This window comes from Phaseolus vulgaris, chromosome 11, assembly GCF_000499845.2.
Source record: "Phaseolus vulgaris cultivar G19833 chromosome 11, P. vulgaris v2.0, whole genome shotgun sequence".
Lineage (NCBI taxonomy): Eukaryota > Viridiplantae > Streptophyta > Magnoliopsida > Fabales > Fabaceae > Phaseolus > Phaseolus vulgaris.
This window is the reverse complement of record NC_023749.2, coordinates 87,728-108,831: the sequence shown is the minus strand read 5'-3', so window position 1 is coordinate 108,831 and position 21,104 is coordinate 87,728. Positions and strand designations below refer to the sequence as shown.

Here is a 21,104-nt window from a genome sequence, read left to right as displayed (position 1 = left end):
CTAGGGTTTTTAGAAAATATAAGGATATATTTGTCTTTGCATACTTTGTGGGGGTGCAGGAAGAAAAACGAAGGGGTGCAGAAAGAAACTTCCACAGTGTTGATATCTCGAAATAACCAATCTTCTATTAAATATTATTAGATTTTAATGGAACAGGAATTCTAAAAAATTGTAGTTAGCACACGTGTATTATTTATTTTTATTGTAATTATTTAGGATTAATTGGGATAATCCGTAGGAATGGGGAGTAGAAGAGTATTTAAAGTTGAAAGGAGAAAGATGAATTAGGAATTGGGAACAATTTGAATTGGTGGGAGAATGGGGAATTGGGATTGGAATAGGAATAGATAGAGAGAATAGAAGACAATTGATGGCGAAATCGGGATCAACCACTGTCTCTGCCTCTGCAAAGGTTCACCCTTCCAACGATCCCGAACTGGATCCTGACTCTTACGCCCTCGAGAAGTTCAGACTCTACGAAACCAGAGCGGTAATTATCCATTCATTCATCACGCAATACTCTTTTACACAACTGATTGAATTAACCGACTATGGAATTGCAATCGCAATCGCAGAGGTTCTACCTGATCGGAAGTGATCGGAACAAGAGGTTCTTTCGAGTCTTGAAAATCGATCGATCAGAGCCGTCGGATCTGAATATCAGCCAAGACCCCGTTCTGTATTCGCCCCAGGAGATCAAGAGCTTGCTCCAGCGGATTGCTGAGGGTAACCGGGCCACTGGGGGTCTCACTTTCGTCGCTAAGGTTTTCGGAATTGCTGGTTAGAATTTCTCCCTCTCTCTCTCTCTCTCTCATCGTATCTGTATCTATATCTCAATCAATTCCTCTATCATTCACAGGCTGCATCAAGTTTCTCGAGTCTTACTACTTGATTCTCGTTACTAAGCGTAGACAGATTGGTTCTATTTGTGGCCATGCAATCTATAGCATCAAGGAGAGCCAGTTGATAACCATTCCACATGTTTCTATTCAATCTGATTTAGCTCACTCTAAGACTGAGCTCAGGTAGATAACCGTTCCACAACGTTTACCACATCTAACAACATCAGTTTCTTACCATCACCTCTTCTTACTACAGGTACAGAAAGCTTTTGTCTAGTGTCGATTTGACCAAGGATTTTTTCTATAGTTACACTTACCCTATAATGCAAAGTTTGCAAAAGAACGTTTCTCCTAGCGAAGATGGAGGGATGTCGTATGATAATATATTTGTTTGGAATGCATATTTGACACAAGCAATCAGGTCAAGATGCAGTAACACTATTTGGACCATAGCTTTAGTTCATGGTCATTTTAGGCAGGTACGTTGCTTCCTTTCTGCCCTCTATCATTCATGATAGTTCGTTGCCAAGCCTACTTGCTCTTATTTAAAACATGCATTTTTCCTTAAGATCCATGGTAAAATTACAATTATTTATAGAATACCTGCTAGTAGAGCAAGATGAAAAATGTCTGAACTTCACTATTATTGGAACTCGGGATAGAATAACACGTGGTTAGCTTCAATACTCACAAAAGAAGAAGATTGAAACACCCAAACTTAGAACTTTGCTTGTCCTCAAACAAGAAAAATGAAAAAGAAAATAAATACATTTATGATTTTAGAAATATATCACCTCAGCCAGATAAATTTTTAGAAGTATTGACCCCAAATTTCTTTCTGTAGAAATTAAAAATCATGACTATTGACTCGTAGAAATAAACACCACTTATAATTTGTTTTCCTCAACCAAAAAGCATCAGGTGAGTGTTTCACTCAAGTCAGCATAGAAAATGCACAAAACAAATTTGCTCTTTATCGAGGTTGTCTTAAAGTTTTTGGAGACATGAAAATTGGACCCCTTAGTATATAGGAGGCAAAAGAAATTACAGGCTAGTAAAAATTTGTGGGTTTTTAAAATCTAGAGGCCCTCAATAATTGGAGGCCTTATGCAAAGGGTCTGCTTGCACGGATTGTTCTATGGGCCTGCTCTCCACCTCTCTTGAAAACACAATAAAAGGTTCATGGAAGGATCACCAAGGTCTTTCTTGACTTGTTATAAGTCCTGACTAACAAACATGGTTTTACACCAGTTGGGAAACAAGAGATCATTTGTGTTTATATATATATATATATATATATATATATATATATATATATATATATATATATATAAACTGGGTAGGTTATTGCTTGAGATACCAAATATTTTCCCCTTTTTGGTGGGTGTGATAAACACTCACCCCAAACTTAGAACTCTTACTATTTGAAGTCACACATGCTCTGCTACTCTCTAAGGTGTGGAAAGGATTTGTTTTTCATTAGGCTCAGACGTTCCAAAACAATTTTTTTTCTGTTTGGCTCAATTGGGTAACATTCTCTATTTAAAAGTATTGTCTAATGTCAATGAAATCAAATCCCAATTAAACTAGTTAAAGGTAATCAAATTAATATAAGCATTAAGCATAAAGAAGAATGTGGTTGAAATAAATCTTTGATAAATTCAAATTAAGTGTTTCATGAGTGTGTCCCGTTACATCCAACATTGCAATTTTTTATGATTGAAAGTTGAACTGTGATGAATGGTTGGAGAGATGCTTTCCAGCCATATCTATAAGAATTTTTTAGATCTATTTTGCCTATCAAAATTTATGTAGAACCTCTCTTTTAGGTCTTTATCAATAAGAGTTCTAATGGACCCAAGTAATTTATATTAATGGTCTTTCTTATCTTCTCTAGCTTAAGCAAGTTGTTTTCTTCACTTGCTTAAACAAGCATTTTTCCTAGCTTAAGCAAGCTACTCACTTCATTAGCTTCAAGCGATTGACAAGCCTCACTTAAGCGAGTATGATGTGACTTTGTTTAGGCGAGCAAACAACTTACTCAAACAAAAGTCATTCTTCATATATTCTCCTAGGATTGTCCTGGCTTAATCAAGAAGATTTGCACTTTAAGCAAATCTTCGTTGATGTTGCTTAATCAAATCTTCTTTTTTGACCGAATTTTAACTGTTTTATGTCACACTTTCAACAAACCATCAAAATTGCTTTATTTACAAAGATAAAATAGAAGATGGAATCTCTAAAGTAATTTTTTTTAAACAATAAAAGTCCAAAAAATAAGAATATATGTTCAATAATCGATGTTGAAAACAAAATTATAACTTGTTGATCTTAATGAGAGAGAAACTCTGGAGCAGAGACATTTTTGTGCCTGTTTGGAATCTGATTGCCATTAACATTTATACAAAACAGCATATACAATCTTAAAAGGAATAAAGAAAGTATTTACAATTGTTGTTTACCAGGTATAGTTTTAAGAAACAAGAGCAAGATGCACATTTTAAAATTAGCAAACCAAGAAAAGTTTTTTGTCTTAATTTTTTCCAATCTATACCTAGTGCATGTTGTAATTAAGAAGTTCAATCAATGGTAGTTTGGTAAATTTCCAGTGGCAATTTGGCTTCATTCTCCATGTGTTGGCTTGATCACTTGGATGATAATGAGCTTGGCAGATAGACTATAGTTCTTGCCTCCAATTCTTCTATTTCTTTTGCAGGTTTGTTCATTAATCAGTATCTTAAAGTCTATATCGACCACCCCACCATTGAATTATTTTTGCATTCAATGGCTTGGCTTACTGCTTAATCATATGATAATGGCCTGGTAAAAGCTTGTTTCTGTATGGATCAATTTGACAGAATTTCTGGTTCCTGTATTTGTTTTTAACTTAATGCAATAATGACTGCCAAGTGCTGGAATAACAGTGAGGGATGAAAACAGTATATTTTATTGGTTGATGAGACAGGCACCTGGTTGGTGGTAATTGGAAGAAATGAGAATTGTCATAAAACTTGTTATCCAAACATGTTTTGTTGCTTTAAAACTTACTTTTAAAGTAATTTGCCATAATATATTTTTAAGAAATAATGGTTTTCAAAACCATTTTGAAGTCATTTTTTATGAGTAGTTTTCAATTAATAAAACACAAAGAAAGGAACCAAGAGGCCCTTGACTTTCTAGACTATGTTTGTCTCGTCATTCAATTCCTAACATGATTCTTCTTTAGATTCCATTATGGTGTTTTCCTGTAAATCCATTTCGTAACCACTTTCATACAAATAAGAGAAATTTAATTAGATTCAAATATGAATTCCATTAGAGATAAAATAGAGTAAGTACTACTTTAGGGTTATAATATGTTTCAGAACGAGCAAAGCAAAAAAGAAAGGGAAATAATCAGTAATGCAACAACTGTTGGCAAATTTAGTATTAAAAGGGAGCATAAATTATCAAATTGTGTCTTAGAAATGATTTAATTTGATGAAATTAAGGTTTATATTTCCTAAAATGCAATACATTTATTGAACGAAAACGCAGAAAGGAAAACAATTGTAACTTAAGGTTGTGATGAGAGGAAAAATACCGTGGGGATCTAAGTGAACTTAGTGGATATCGAACAAGTTGAGAAGTTAAGAAAGAGAATGAAAGATTATGTAATGAAAGAAGAGTTCTTCAAATGAAACAAAGCAAAGGACCAAAGAGAACAATGAAAATAAGTTTTTAAGCTTACCTAATAAACTTAGGGTGTTTTAGTGATTTAAAACAATTATGGATGGGCGGGGACGAGACAGATATGCACATACCCTTCCCCGTCTCTCTACCTGATTTAAAAATCAGATATTACCTATTCCCATACCCGTGTCATTTTCAATGTGGGGATTCTCCGTCAAAATTTGGAAAGGTTCGACCAATATCTGCGGGTGTGGGTTTATTCGAATACCTAGTATCCTCCATTGCCTTTACCCTCTTTTATTACGTTATTTTGCTGTCCAGTCAATTAGGTTAACTATTCATAACAATTGTTAATTTGTATAATCCAATTTGAGATTTTAAAAAATTGCAGATTCGTCTATCAATTTTTGGAAGGGACTTCAGTGTTTCCCTGATTTCTAGACGATCGAGACATTTTGCAGGGACACGGTAAGCTCTTATTTTGATATTTTATTCATGTTTTCTTACTTTACAATTGATTCAGATGTCATGAATCACTATGATAATTTTAAATTAGATAAATATTCTCTGTTTTTTTTTATTATATTTTAATTTCATCCTTAGGAGTGTTTTGTTAAATTTTTATTTATATATGATTTTTTTTCCAGATACATAATAACTAGATTATTCTTCTCTTTCACAATGATTGATGATTAATGGTAGAACTATCTTGTACATTGAAAATTTTTCCAACTAGGCAACTTGTGTTTTAATTATAGAAATAAGGTACTAATCCTTTATATAAAGGAATATTGAGATTATATACGTATTATTAGGGTTATTTTTTTATTCCAATATCATATCTTTATTCTGTAGGATAGTTGATTTTAGTGTTTGCAGTGGATTAACACACGGCAATATTATTTGATATCATGAATTTTCTGTATTTTGAATTGATATTTGGTTTTACATTGTGTCTATCTGGCTATAACAGTTGGTTAGATTAATTTTCTGTGTAATGAATTTTTTCTGTGTGCAGTTACTTGAAAAGGGGTGTGAATGATCGGGGGAGGGTTGCTAATGATGTTGAGACAGAGCAGATTGTCCTTGATGAAGAAGCTGGCTCTTGCAAGGGAAAAATGAGTTCAGTTGTGCAAATGCGTGGATCAATACCACTTTTTTGGTCACAAGAAGCATCAAGATTTAGCCCTAAGCCTGACATAATTTGTACGAAATAGTTGAGATTAATATTTATCCTGTTCATTGTTCAATTTTATGCTGTTATAAACTATAATGCAGGAAGTTCTCTTTTGTTGTTTTTTCCCTTTTGATTTCCAGTGCAGAGGTATGATCCGACATACCAAGCAACTAAGTTGCATTTTGAAGACCTTGCTAAGAGATATGGCAATCCAATTATTGTTCTGAATTTGATTAAGGTAATTCGTCAAATAAAAATTAGTTAGTTAGTGCAAAGTTAGTAAATATCTATGTACATGTTAATTGATTCCTTTTTTCTTTTAGCAAGGGACCTGACTTCTATTTGCATCCTGGTTCTTGTAGAGAAAATTGATTTCTATCCATGTCCCATGCCTCTACCAAATGACTTCCTATTTGAAACTTGAATTTCAATCTAGCAAGTTTTTTTCATTCATCATATGTAATCATAAATGCAAATGGAAAATGAATAAATATGTAAAAGAATCTGCTAACATACTGCCAACAGTACCAAGCATGCTTGAATTTTTTCCCCTACAGTCTTTATCTGTGAATCCTCTACCGAATATGATTCATTGTTACACGTTTTTGCATTAATGAATTGCTTCTTTTGTAAATTAGAAAATAATTTATAGTTTCTTGTAGCTCATTTAAATGATGAAATGCAGACAGTTGAGAAAAGGCCTCGAGAAATGATGCTGAGGCGTGAATTTGCTAGTGCTGTTGGGTATCTGAACCAAATTCTACCGGTAGAGAACCATCTTAGATTTATTCACTGGGACTTTCACAAATTTGCAAAGAGGTAAGCCTACTTTGCTTCATCTTTTAGCCTCACAGTAGTGATCTTTTCATTTTCCTGCGTTTCAAACTTATATGTGACTATTCTCTATTCTTCTGTGCCGTTTTCAAAGCAAGTCTGCCAATGTTTTGGCAGTTTTAGGAGCTGTAGCAAGTGAAGCACTTGATTTAACTGGTTTTTACTACAGTGGTAAACCCAGTATAATAAAGAGGACCAACAAGAACAATCGAACAAGCACAGGGAGGTATGATCTATCACTGAAATTGTTTCTTGACATATACATTGTTTTTCTTGTTTTTTCATTTATGTTTTTTTGGAATTGTAACTCTTAACATGGAATTACATTTTTTGCTAACCGGTATTTGTCTAACCAAGCCCTTTTGTTTTCCAAAAAATAGGAAAGATATGAAAAAAATGCAGGGTCTTGTTACCTTTTCCCCTCATACTTCTGCGATGAGGTTTGAACACCTGCTGCTCTAGAGCCCTCACTGTTAACATATGGTCTTTCCATAATTAAGAGATGTAGAACTAGAAGTCTCAGACGAAAATCATGAAATTAATGAATAAATTCATATCCTTTCTTTTCATGTTTTGATATTACACTTAAGCTTTTGATCTTATACTTCTTAAGCTTTCCTGTGTTATCTATTTTTAGACTTTGAGGAGGAAGATTGCTTCCGGTTATGTCTTTGCTTTTTTTTTTGTTTGTCTTTAGTTTCGGATGATTGAAGAAAAGTTGACTTTATCTGTAATGAATAATGATGATTTCTGATAACAATGGAAAGCTAGGGCTTAGTAGTAATGCCACCCAAGAAATAATAGAATTATACCAGTAGTCATATATGTATGTTATCTCTCCTCTAAGGGCCTTTAAGCCTGGGCTCCATTAGATAAACACATTCTATTGTTACCATATATTTTATTTTGATGGTGTTAAGGTAACAGCAGTTGTGGTGGCAACAGCACCTGAAGAGGCTCTAATTAAAAAAATTTGACAATGTTAAGGAAATGTATTATAAAATCATTTGTCTTCATCTAACTTAAGTTTCTGAGTTTAGTAATTAGAGTCTCTGTGGTCTAGTATTCTAGAATTTTATCCACGTCATCCTTATTCTTCAAACAAAAAGAAGTTGAAGTTCAAGACACAGTAGTTTGTCCTGGGCATTGCTTGTGCTTCAAGTTCAAAAAGCATTTTTCTTGAGGGTTGTTTTAGAGATGTGATGCAAAACTTTGGTGTCTTCACCTAACGAAATGCTTTTTGTTCTTCTTTCCTTATGTCAGGAGCAATACAGCATAAATAGGCACCCGCCAAGTGTGGCACAGGACTCAGCCCTTTTTGGTGTAAAACAAATTACAAATGGAACCTAAGAACTAACTGCCCAAAATTTTTACTAAGCATAGTAATCTTTGGCTGGGTTTGTCTATGTATTGGGCTGACGGCTAGCAGTTTTATTTTATCATAATTGTAAAAGTGAAAAATGTTGCTTTAGAGAATGAAAGTTCTATTTATATTTTGAACTAATTCTTTATTTTTATAGGGATACTTCACTGAGAGATCTTAGAGCTAGTTCTGGTGATATTGTGAGGATTGGGAACAGTAACGAAATGATAAATTCTGTGGTTAACCGAGAGACTGACTCGAACCACCAGAATAGAAAAGATAATTTTACTAGTGACGCACCACATTTTCAGAGTGGAGTTCTCCGTACCAACTGCATTGACTGCTTGGACCGTACAAATGTTGCCCAGTATGCATATGGTCTTCAAGCTTTAGGACGCCAGCTCCATGCGATGGGTTTGACTGATGTGCCAAAAGTCGATCCTGATAGCAGTATTGCTGCTGCTCTAATGGATATGTATCAAAGCATGGGGGATGCTCTTGCCCAGCAGTATGGTGGTTCAGCAGCTCACAATACTGTATGACATATTTTATGAGATTCTAAATTTATGAAATCTGCTTGACAAATATCTAATCTGCTTATCTGCGTCTTCTTCTGCTGTGTTGTTGTAATATATGTGTATGTATTTTGGTGAATGACAGGTGTTTCCGGAGAGGCAGGGAAAGTGGAAAGCAACAACACAATCAAGAGAGTTTTTGAAGTCCATAAAACGATACTATAGCAATGCTTACACAGATGGTGAAAAACAAGATGCAATAAACTTGTATTATTCCTCTGTCCCTTGATTAATCTAGTCTTGAATAAATAATTAATATTTTAAATATATAAGACATTGTTCTTTTGCCAGATTTTTAGGTTACTTCCAACCACATGAAGGGAAACCTGCACTCTGGGAGCTGGATTCAGATTATTATCTCCATGTATCTGGGATTGGGGATGATCTAAGTCCTGAGAAGTGGTGAGTCATCCTAGTTTAAATGACTGATATTAAAATCCCTTACTGATATGCTTCTATGATGTTATATTCAGCATTGATTTTCTCATTTTATTTTGTATGTAAATACAATTTCAATTGTTTATTTTCCCTATCATTTCTATTTTTCTTCCTGAATTTTTCAGTTCTGAACCGAATCCCAAGCCTTCCGGAAGAGGTGGAATAATATTCACCCCTATACCAGCTTGCAGAGAAGACTTCTTACGGATAAAGTTGACATCATTTGACAAGTTAATCGAGAAGACCTGTAGTACAATTAGAAATGTAAGACTATGCTCTGAACCTGATCAGAGACCAGGTGGGACTTCTGGAAACAGTGGAGTGGCACCTGATGCAGCGTAATTTCTCTTATTCTGAGTTGCTGTTTAATGATTTTATTTCTCGTTTATTGTACTTTTTATAGACTGCTGCCTTTTTGTTGTGATTTTCTGACGTGCATATTTAAATATTGGAATATTTCTTGCCATTCCATTTAAAACCAGATCCTGTAGCTTTGTTCTTATTGTCTCAAGACAACAGTTGCTGACGTGCACATGTAAATATTAGAAATTTTCTTGCATTCCATTTAAGACCAGATCCTGTATCTTTGGTTATTGTTTTAAGACAACAGTGGCTGATTTTGTCTCTTTCTGCTTCTTAGTACTTGCTTCACTGAGTTTTATCATTTCTGTTATTATTTCAAAAATAATTTTTTAGGACTGGAAATGTGGGCTTACACTTTGAAAGGAGGCCCAATTTGGAGAGTGTATGAGAGGAGAAACAAGGGTGTGAAGAGAAATGCTGAGGTGGCAAAAGGTGTAACAAAATTAGTTAAGAAGTGAGAGATGTAGTGGAAATATAGGGGGAGGAGAATGAGGAGGGAGGATACAAAAGGATATAGTGAAATTCTGTTATGGCTTGGAGGTGCTAACTTGTCTGGAGGATGCGGTAGTAGGAATCACCATCCTGCTGTATTTTCTGTTTCATTTTGGAAATAATCCATATATTCTCTCATTTTCCCTGTTTATTCTTCTACTTTTTGGGTCTCTGACATAATTGGTCCGCATGCCATGCTGTCCTGTGCTTTTTAGCTTCTGTACTTTCAACTAATTTCCGTCAATGCTCAGGAATCTAATTGTGCACTATATAGTTTTCTTTGATTGCTTTATGCATGCCTATTATTGTGATTATGAATAATTCACAGCATGTTTAGTTCAGATTCTAACTAATACAAACAGCAAAAAGTTGGATTCCTTTAGCTCAACTCCCTCTGATGTCGAACAACATCTAATAGAAGCAAGCCATTAATCATCTTGATAATTTCGGTAGATTGATTAGATGAGAATCTCTCTTGACTGTAAGATTAGAACCTTCATTTCTTGATGAATGTAAATTTTTTGTTTAAACTTGGTTGCCATGTCAGCCACCCCTTCCACCCTAACCATGTACAATATCATTTTGTATGGGAAGTAGTGGGTAGAATTTCTGACTAATGTGAGATGCAAAAGCTATTCTGTGATCTAATTAACTTAAGGTAATTTTGTTGAGTCAATGATTGTTGTTGATCCCCAGTGAGATACAGCTCAAAAGCCCGAATTGGCTTTTCGGGCAGAGAAAGTATGAAGAGGGTTCCTCTGCTGCAAAAGTAGCGTCTCATGAAACTGACGTTGAAGAATCTCATGCTAATGGATTTTGTGACTTGAATTGGCTTTCCTCTGGCAATGATATGAATGAAGAGGACGTTTTCCAAAGGTATGTATCTATCGTTGTGTGACTTCATTGCACCTTCCATTTTTCTGTTGGCTAACGTTTGCAGTGTAGGTTACTACAAACCCATTTGTATGTTTACATTGTGCGTTGTGATTTTTTAGCTCTAGACAGACAGAGCTGCTATGCTGATTAACAGAACAAGCTTGGTGCATTTGAATTTGATCCGTTAAGTTGAGCTAGTGCTCTTAATATTTTAAGTGAAGGATCTACTGTATTCAAAACTACCAAAGTCACCACTAACTATTCTTCATTGGTTGGGAATCCACTGTTGTCTCTACAGGGGCATATTAACACTGTAGACAGTCCCACATTCTTTGTTCTTATTCGGTGCCTTTAGTTTGTTCAGTTTAGTGATGATGCTCTTTTTATACTCTTAATCTGGTAGGTACCTTGCAATGACCTCAGCTAATGAGGCGAATGGCTGGTATGGAGGTAGTCTCCTCGGTGATCAAGATGAAAGCAGTGAGATATATAAACATTATGCTGAGCTATGTCAGGTATGTACTTTAACAGTGAGATATATAAACATGGCCACAGAACTAGTACTTTGTATCTGGACGAAACACTTACCATTGCTTGCTTCAAACAAAGCGCTGTAGCAGGGGTACAGATCTGTCCTTTAGTTTAAGTACATGCTGGGTTAATTGGCATGTTATGTTTCTAATAAGAAATGAAACTTGTATTCAAAATGATAAAGAACACGGAGAGCTGAGCCTTGATTACAATGGAAAAACGCAGAAAGTTGTGGAAACTTTAAAAGAGAGAATACATCTCGGCCCAATGGCTACCGTCACCCAGAACAATTAAATATGATGACACTCCCTTCAACATCCCCCTCTCACCCCTTCATACTAGCCCGCACCTTTGCATGGTTCCATGCATTTTCGTTACAAATGCTCTTACATGAGCTGTTAATTGTCCATTCTGTTTGTAGTCTCCACTGCTTCTCAATCAGAATTCCTATTCTCAGTTCAATAGTCATACAAGGACATCCTTTATTTTTAAACCCAATCGACATCTATAACTTCTCTGTATCTCTCTTCTAATGACGTCATATCATCTATAATATTTATATATTTTTTTCTTTGACTGGGTGTCATTTAGCACTTGAGGTGTTCATGTCCAATACCTTTTTCTCTTTACATTGACTGGCCCACTTGTGGGGTTTCCATTAGTTGTCTTTGTGTCTATCTAGACAAATTTATAAGTAAACACCTATAAAAGTAATAAATAAGAAAAAGTAAAACAAATTTCTTCATTAATTAAAATTGATTTATGCATAAGTTATAAATAATCTTTATTAATGAGAAAACCTTGCGAAAGTTAATTTTTAACTTATGAAATAGTTATTTATTTTTCTTCTTTTTTTCCTTTTCTAGAAATGTTTATTTTCCTTTTTCTAGAAATGTTTATAGGAAAGTTTATACAAAAATATCTTTTATCATATTTGGGGGAAACCATGGTGTTGGTAGGTAAAAAAAAATATTGTAACTGACCGACCTACTTAGCTGAAGCTATTGTACGATGTTCTGGCACACACGAAAAGTTTTCTAAGAATTCCCTTTTCAGTTTGTATTGTGTATGCATGTTTGCTGCCAAATGTAGTTTTACCTCCTTTATCCTTGGCATGCATGCAGGGACCTGCCTTGGAACTTTTCCAAAATGACTCTGAGAGGGAGCAACACTACGCCGATGCTTTAAGCACGAGTTCACATGAAATTGTTAATGATACTACAGTTGCGGCAGAAATGGAAGCAGCTCTAAAGGAGTATGACCAAGTTGGTGCTGACCTTGGGATCATTCCCAGATCTTGTAAATCTTTTGGTGATGATCCGAGTTGGCTTACAAGATGGTTAATTGGGGAAGAAAAAGTACAAAGGATATGATGGGTTATTATTTTGACATGTATAATTTGTACAATTGTTTCTGTACTATTTTAACTCGGATTTCCTTATACAAAAGACGTTACCAGTTTTCTTATCATTGGGCAGGCCTTAGATTTTTTTTTTTTTTAATTTGAGCACATCTTTTCTCTATAGTTTGCCTTGGTTAGTTCATACTCTAAAACTGTAGATTTTTGTTCCTATACTTTTACTATATTTAGGTTTTAGTTCTTACAATTTTATTCTATTTGTTTTGATCCTTATAAACATTGGTTCTGTTGATTATATAATGCATTTCTATGGTCAACAATTTTGTTTGGTTTTATTGATTATATCAGATTTATTCTTTAAGATTATTGATTGGAACTGGTCATGGGATGAACTAGTTGCATATGATCTTCCAGTCACATTCAAGTATGTGCATGATCTAACTGGACAAAAACTACACTATGTTGGTCACCAGGTGAATTTTACATTCTACGCTTCCCATTCTTGTTTTTGACTTCTTCAATGTGATGCTCACTGCATAGTGCTGAAAACTTTGATTGCATTGACTGCTTTTTCCCAAGACCAATTATTTAACATATTGAGATCAACTTCCTTGCTTAGCCCCATTGCTTATCAGATGACTTCACCCTTAGCTAAAAATGCAGCTGAAAATATCATTTTTGAGGTATTAGTTATAAAAATGCTTTGATTGTTCGCCAAAAGAAAAAATTCCTTTTAAAATTCAAAAGATTAATACTGAAAAATTGTTTTTCTCTTTACCGTCGCCATGCAATTTTGGAATTTTTGAATTTAATATGAGAGGGTAAGTTAATCATTATCCATATCATTCATTGTCATTTATTTCTTTGCTCTGTGATCATTCATTTCTTTGCTCGGTGGCCAGGAATAAGAAGGCTGCAATGTTGCTTCCTCATAGTTCAAACTTTAATGTTGTAAGAAAGTACTAACATTTCTCAATAAAAAGATATATCAATATAGTTTACCTTATAATATTACTTACATAATATAACAAAAATTAAAGATGATAATATTGATAAAGTACGTAAAAGCAAAATCATGAGAGAGATGCACAAAAAAAAAAAAATAGAAATAAAAGAATTGAAGAAGTAAATAGAAAAATGTCAAATTAGAAGTGAATAAAAGAATAATGATAAGGCTACGAGGCTCTTAAGTTAGGAGTGTTTACAGAGCAATCTAATCTAAGTTTATATATAACTAACTCAATTATTTTTTTTGTCTTGTCCCATTACTTGATGTTTATAGAATAGAATAAACAAATAAAAAGAATAAAGTGTAATCTCTTTCTTTGTTTTTTTATTTTATTTCTTGAATGTACTACTTACAGTTAAAATTTCTTAAAAAGTTTGAAATCATGAATGAATACCATTAAACAAGATGTGTGATTCAAAATTTTGTGATTTACAACATTTTTCTACCAGTTCAAAGAATTGTTTTAGAAAATGTGTTGCTAACCTTTCACGTAGAAATAATATTATTTAGAAATGGGAGATACTTTATTATCTTCAACTCAACTCTAGTATTGCTTTTAGGCTTCTGGTTGTGAGTATTAAATTTTAATCTTTAGTTTGTCTTCCGCTTGATATGGTTTTGAAATGTTAAACTAATGGTTTAATGCTATTGTGTATTGGAGTGGGTTGAAGATCATTGTTTTTAGTTTTATTTTCAAGTATACTCTTTAGCACTATTATGTGGGCTACTTTTTATATGAACAATCTTTAAAATTTCAATCTTGCTAATAAATTTTATTTTATATTTTTTGGCAGGTAGATGATTATTGTTATAGGTAGCATCATACGTTGTTCATGACCAAACCAAAACCTGTGCAACTCTTTCCCTCGCAAGTCTCCATCATATACTCTCTACCAATTTTTGCAACTCACGACCTTTGATATTACGTTTCAAAAATGAGTGAAGGTTGAGGAATAGCATAAGCAGCACCGAGTTGTGTTGGTTTGATCAGAGTGAACAAGTTTGTTTCACTTGAGTTTTGAAACTTTTACATGGCTTCGCTTCTGAAAAGTCTTCGTCCCGGTGTGCCTTCAGTTCATGATGCTGGAGATGATTTCAGCTATGAATACTCTTTTGCTGAGGAATACAAAGGCCCTCCTCTCAGCTACTCTATCCCAGAAGTTCTTCCTTTCAACCTTGACCAAATCCCACTTGCCCCTGTTGCTCATTCTCCCCCTCACAACTTGTCCCTTCCAGTTATCCAACCCTTTAGAAAAACCAATGCAGAATTGGCTTCAAGAGCTTCCTCTGTTTCTTCTAATCCCCTGTCATGCAAAGAAGAGGATCATGATGATGATGATGACGACCCTGTTAGCCCAAAACATGTTAAACGGCCCTCCGTGGTGACCTTTCGTGATCCTGAGACAAATGAGATAGTGGATGATGAAGAGATTGTTGAATCTGTTAGTGGAGAAAGTAATAGCAACAATAGTAATAGCAATAATAATCGTGTGAGGCCGCATGCTGAGAGAGGTGGGAAGAAGGGATCGTGCTATCGATGCCTTAAAGGGAGTCGTCTAACTGAGAGGGAGGTTTGCATTGTTTGCGGTGCAAAGTTTTGTCGCAACTGCGTACTTAGAGCAATGGGGTCCATGTCTGAAGGCAGAAAATGTGTCACTTGCATCGGTTATAGAATTGACGAGGAGAAGCGAGGGAACCTTGGAAAACCTTCTCGGATGCTCAAGTACTTGTTGTCTAAGGGGGAAGTGAAACAAATCATGAAGGATGAGATGTTTTGTAAAACAAATCAGATACCAGCAGAAGATGTTCGTGTGAATGGAGAACCCCTTGACTTGGATCAGCTCACTCTGCTTTTGACCTGTTCAAACCCCCCAAAAGGATTGAAACCGGGTTTCTATTGGTATGATAAAGCATCTGGGTTTTGGGGAAAGGTGATAATCAAGTCGAACCTCGGATACTCTTCTTTGTTAGTTTAATCTAAGTGAAACTTAATGAACTTGAACTTACCATTTATGTTTTTTACAAGCAAAGCTCAGATATGGTGTACTGCTTGATCCTGCAGGAAGGTCAACGGCCATGTCAAATTATTAGCCCACAGTTGGAGGTTGGGGGTCACTTGCAGAGAAATGCAAGCAATGGAAAGACAGAAGTAACTATAAATGGTCGAGAGATTACCAAAAAAGAGCTTTGGATACTGAAGGTGGTTGTTGATCTAGGCACTTTCATAGTATACAATTTTGAAACTGTTAAACTGAAGTGTCACTTTGTTTAATTGCAGTGGGCAAGAGTGCCATGTGAGGGAACAACTGACTTTTGGGTGAGCCAAGATGGATCATACATGGAAGTGGGACAGAAGAATGTGAAGGGGCACATATGGGAGAAGGTAATTCATGTTGTTTAGCTTTTCTTAAGCTATAATCCCTTGTCAATGACTCTGGTATATGTGCATGCTTTTGACAGTCTACAGTGAAGCTTGCTTCTCTAATTCTGTCCCTGCCAGTTCCTTCTAGTTCCTTAACTCCAGCTGACGAAGGAGAAAATGAAATTAGCAAACACAACATTCAAAAGAAAATGCTTCACAAATTTTTACTTGTTGGTTCTGAAAATTCTGGAACATGTACCATATATAAACAGGTAACATGCTGCTAGAGGGAATTATTTGTCATGCATTTGTTTGGTATATCTCTTACATCTGAATAACTCTCTGTAATAAGTTGAAGCCTTGAGTTTGTAACACTTAGACTGAACCTTTTATATTGCAGGCCAAGCTTCTGTATAATGCTCCTTTCTCTGTAACCGAGCTCCAAAACATCAAGCTGGTAATTCAAAGCAACTTGTATAGGTACCTTGGCATCATATTAGAGGCACGAGAATTTTTTGAAGAGAGTTTGTTTGAAAAAAGTAACGAACAACTTGTTGGTGAATCAACTTCTTCTGGTAATTGTTTTTCTCTGAGTATATAAAGAGCTAACTGGGATATCTGCACTGTCTGAATGAAGTATTTGTCCACATTTCATTGAACACCTTTTCCTTTTGCATTCTTTTTGAACACCATAAAGCAAAATGGTTTTATCCATTTGATACTCATCCGTTTGACCTGAAATTTGTCGCGTTTCGTCCCAAATTCAGTGGAGATTCTTACGTGAATTTTCAGGACAAAACTATTTCGGGAGAATTTTTCAGAAATTTTGTGCAGACCAAGGCTATCCTCTACCAAAACTTGTGAAATTTCGCCCTAACTTCTGCAATTTTTTTCCGGGCCCGTATTGCGCTGAAAAGGTTCACACAAGTACTTTCGTATGTTGTTTGCACCCAGGTAAGGAGGCACGTCCATAAAGAAATCACAAAAAGAAGATACGGGGAAGAAAAGCCAGGACGTTTTGTTTTCGGAAAACCAGTTTTGTTCACTCTCGGTCTGGGACTTACCACCCCTTACTCCTTGGGTATTTTGGTCTGAAATTTTTACCAGACGTTCGTCAGTGTGTCTGTCGAGTATTGGCTGAGATTTGAGCCCCAGATTCGTCCCACAGGATTGGCAATAAATTTTTTATTCATCACTGCCAGGGCTGAAAGGAAGGTTCGTTTGTGTGCGAAACTGTTTGATTTTTTTCGTGGGTGAGTACTCATCCGTTTGACCTGAAATTTGTCGCGTTTCGTCCCAAATTCAGTGGAGATTCTTACGTGAATTTTCAGGACAAAACTATTTCGGGAGAATTTTTCAGAAATTTTGTGCATACAAGGCTATCCTCTACCAAAACTTGTGAAATTTCGCCCTAACTTCTGCAATTTTTTTCCGGGCCCGTATTGCGCTGAAAAGGTTCACACAAGTACTTTCGTATGTTGTTTGCACCCAGGTAAGAAGGCACGTCCATAAAGAAATCACAAAAAGAAGATACGGGGAAGAAAAGCCAGGACGTTTTGTTTTCGGAAAACCAGTTTTGTTCACTCTCGGTCTGGGACTTACCACCCCTTACTCCTAGGGTATTTTGGTCTGAAATTTTTACCAGACGTTCGTCAGTGTGTCTGTCGAGTTTTGGCTGAGATTTGAGCCCCAGATTCGTCCCACAGGATTGGCCATAAATTTTTTATTCATCACTGCCAGGGCTGAAAGGAAGGTTCGTTTGTGTGCGAAACTGTTTGATTTTTTTCGTGGGTGAGTACTCATCCGTTTGACCTGAAATTTGTCGCGTTTCGTCCCAAATTCAGTGGAGATTCTTACGTGAATTTTCAGGACAAAACTATTTCGGGAGAATTTTTCAGAAATTTTGTGCAGACCAAGGCTATCCTCTACCAAAACTTGTGAAATTTCGCCCTAACTTCTGCAATTTTTTTCCGGGCCCGTATTGCGCTGAAAAGGTTCACACAAGTACTTTCGTATGTTGTTTGCACCCAGGTAAGGAGGCACGTCCATAAAGAAATCACAAAAAGAAGATACGGGGAAGAAAAGCCAGGACGTTTTGTTTTCGGAAAACCAGTTTTGTTCACTCTCGGTCTGGGACTTACCACCCCTTACTCCTTGGGTATTTTGGTCTGAAATTTTTACCAGACGTTCGTCATTGTGTCTGTCGGGTATTGGCTGAGATTTGAGCCCCAGATTCGTCCCACAGGATTGGCAATAAATTTTTTATTCATCACTGCCAGGGCTGAAAGGAAGGTTCGTTTGTGTGGGAAACTGTTTGATTTTTTTCGTGGGTGAGTACTCATCCGTTTGACCTGAAATTTGTCGCGTTTCGTCCCAAATTCAGTGGAGATTCTTACGTGAATTTTCAGGACAAAACTATTTCGGGAGAATTTTTCAGAAATTTTGTGCAGACCAAGGCTATCCTCTACCAAAACTTGTGAAATTTCGCCCTAACTTCTGCAATTTTTTTCCGGGCCCGTATTGCGCTGAAAAGGTTCACACAAGTACTTTCGTATGTTGTTTGCACCCAGGTAAGGAGGCACGTCCATAAAGAAATCACAAAAAGAAGATACGGGGAAGAAAAGCCAGGACGTTTTGTTTTCGGAAAACCAGTTTTGTTCACTCTCGGTCTGGGACTTACCACCCCTTACTCCTTGGGTATTTTGGTCTGAAATTTTTACCACACGTTCGTCAGTGTGTCTGTCGGGTATTGGCTGAGATTTGAGCCCCAGATTCGTCCCACAGGATTGGCAATAAATTTTTTATTCATCACTGCCAGGGCTGAAAGGAAGGTTCGTTTGTGTGCGAAACTGTTTGATTTTTTTCGTGGGTGAGTACTCATCCGTTTGACCTGAAATTTGTCGCGTTTCGTCCCAAATTCAGTGGAGATTCTTACGTGAATTTTCAGGACAAAACTATTTCGGGAGAATTTTTCAGAAATTTTGTGCAGACCAAGGCTATCCTCTACCAAAACTTGTGAAATTTCGCCCTAACTTCTGCAATTTTTTTCCGGGCCCGTATTGCGCTGAAAAGGTTCACACAAGTACTTTCGTATGTTGTTTGCACCCAGGTAAGGAGGCACGTCCATAAAGAAATCACAAAAAGAAGATACGGGGAAGAAAAGCCAGGACGTTTTGTTTTCGGAAAACCAGTTTTGTTCACTCTCGGTCTGGGACTTACCACCCCTTACTCCTTGGGTGGTCTGAAATTTTTACCAGACGTTCGTCATGTGTCTGTCGGGTATTGGCTGAGATTTGAGCCCCAGATTCGTCCCACAGGATTGGCAATAAATTTTTGATTCATCACTGCCAGGGCTGAAAGGAAGGTTCGTTTGTGTGCGAAACTGTTTGATTTTTTTCGTGGGTGAGTACTCATCCGTTTGACCTGAAATTTGTCGCGTTTCGTCCCAAATTCAGTGGAGATTCTTACGTGAATTTTCAGGAATAAACTATTTCGGGAGAATTTTTCAGAAATTTTGTGCAGACCAAGGCTATCCTCTACCAAAACTTGTGAAATTTCGCCCTAACTTCTGCAATTTTTTTCCGGGCCCGTATTGCGCTGAAAAGGTTCACACAAGTACTTTCGTATGTTGTTTGCACCCAGGTAAGGAGGCACGTCCATAAAGAAATCACAAAAAGAAGATACGGGGAAGAAAAGCCAGGACGTTTTGTTTTCGGAAAACCAGTTTTGTTCACTCTTGGTCTGGGACTTACCACCCCTTACTCCTTGGGTATTTTGGTCTGAAATTTTTACCACACGTTCGTCAGTGTGTCTGTCGGGTATTGGCTGAGATTTGAGCCCCAGATTCGTCCCACAGGATTGGCAATAAATTTTTTATTCATCACTGCCAGGGCTGAAAGGAAGGTTCGTTTGTGTGCGAAACTGTTTGATTTTTTTCGTGGGTGAGTACTCATCCGTTTGACCTGAAATTTGTCGCGTTTCGTCCCAAATTCAGTGGAGATTCTTACGTGAATTTTCAGGACAAAACTATTTCGGGAGAATTTTTCAGAAATTTTGTGCAGACCAAGGCTATCCTGTACCAAAACTTGTGAAATTTCGCCCTAACTTCTGCAATTTTTTTCCGGGCCCGTATTGCGCTGAAAAGGTTCACACAAGTACTTTCGTATGTTGTTTGCACCCAGGTAAGGAGGCACGTCCATAAAGAAATCACAAAAAGAAGATACGGGGAAGAAAATCCAGGACGTTTTGTTTTCGGAAAACCAGTTTTGTTCACTCTCGGTCTGGGACTTACCACCCCTTACTCCTTGGGTATTTTGGTCTGAAATTTTTACCAGACGTTCGTCAGTGTGTCTGTCGAGTTTTGGCTGAGATTTGAGCCCCAGATTCGTCCCACAGGATTGGCAATAAATTTTTTATTCATCACTGCCAGGGCTGAAAGGAAGGTTCGTTTGTGTGCGAAACTGTTTGATTTTTTTCGTGGGTGAGTACTCATCCGTTTGACCTGAAATTTGTCGCGTTTCGTCCCAAATTCAGTGGAGATTCTTACGTGAATTTTCAGGACAAAACTATTTCGGGAGAATTTTTCAGAAATTTTGTGCAGACCAAGGCTATCCTCTACCAAAACTTGTGAAATTTCGCCCTAACTTCTGCAATTTTTTTCCGGGCCCGTATTGCGCTGAAAAGGTTCACACAAGTACTTTCGTATGTTGTTTGCACCCAGGTAAGGAGGCACGTCCATAAAGAAATCACAAAAAGAAGATACGGGGAAGAAAAGCCAGGACGTTTTGTTTTCGGAAAACCAGTTTTGTTCACTCTCGGTCTGGGACTTACCACCCCTTACTCCTTGGGTATTTTGGTCTGAAATTTTTACCAGACGTTCGTCATTGTGTCTGTCGGGTATTGGCTGAGATTTGAGCCCCAGATTCGTCCCACAGGATTGGCAATAAATTTTTTATTCATCACTGCCAGGGCTGAAAGGAAGGTTCGTTTGTGTGGGAAACTGTTTGATTTTTTTCGTGGGTGAGTACTCATCCGTTTGACCTGAAATTTGTCGCGTTTCGTCCCAAATTCAGTGGAGATTCTTACGTGAATTTTCAGGACAAAACTATTTCGGGAGAATTTTTCAGAAATTTTGTGCAGACCAAGGCTATCCTCTACCAAAACTTGTGAAATTTCGCCCTAACTTCTGCAATTTTTTTCCGGGCCCGTAT

At 36.6% G+C, this 21,104-nt stretch overlaps 2 protein-coding genes across 2 annotated transcripts; both read left to right on the top strand.

Moving 5' to 3' along the window:
* The first annotated feature begins 146 nt into the window (after window positions 1-146).
* On the top strand, window positions 147-12,633 carry LOC137826933 (phosphatidylinositol-3-phosphatase SAC1). The gene is made up of 16 exons (XM_068633092.1): window positions 147-490; window positions 576-780; window positions 860-1,025; window positions 1,099-1,321; window positions 4,906-4,982; window positions 5,533-5,720; window positions 5,832-5,929; window positions 6,377-6,510; window positions 6,620-6,751; window positions 8,046-8,424; window positions 8,549-8,670; window positions 8,755-8,865; window positions 9,027-9,239; window positions 10,453-10,632; window positions 11,036-11,147; window positions 12,288-12,633. Exons 1-16 carry the CDS (start codon window positions 371-373, stop codon window positions 12,534-12,536), a joined length of 2,709 nt encoding a protein of 902 aa, XP_068489193.1. The 5' UTR covers window positions 147-370; the 3' UTR covers window positions 12,537-12,633.
* A 1,373-nt stretch (window positions 12,634-14,006) lies between these two features.
* Window positions 14,007-16,512, top strand: LOC137826922 (extra-large guanine nucleotide-binding protein 1-like). Its single transcript, XM_068633080.1, has 5 exons — window positions 14,007-15,463; window positions 15,595-15,732; window positions 15,811-15,915; window positions 15,993-16,166; window positions 16,295-16,512. The coding sequence occupies exons 1-5, from the start codon at window positions 14,564-14,566 to the stop codon at window positions 16,493-16,495; spliced, it is 1,518 nt and encodes a 505-aa protein (XP_068489181.1). The 5' UTR covers window positions 14,007-14,563; the 3' UTR covers window positions 16,496-16,512.
* Window positions 16,513-21,104: the final 4,592 nt, after the last annotated feature.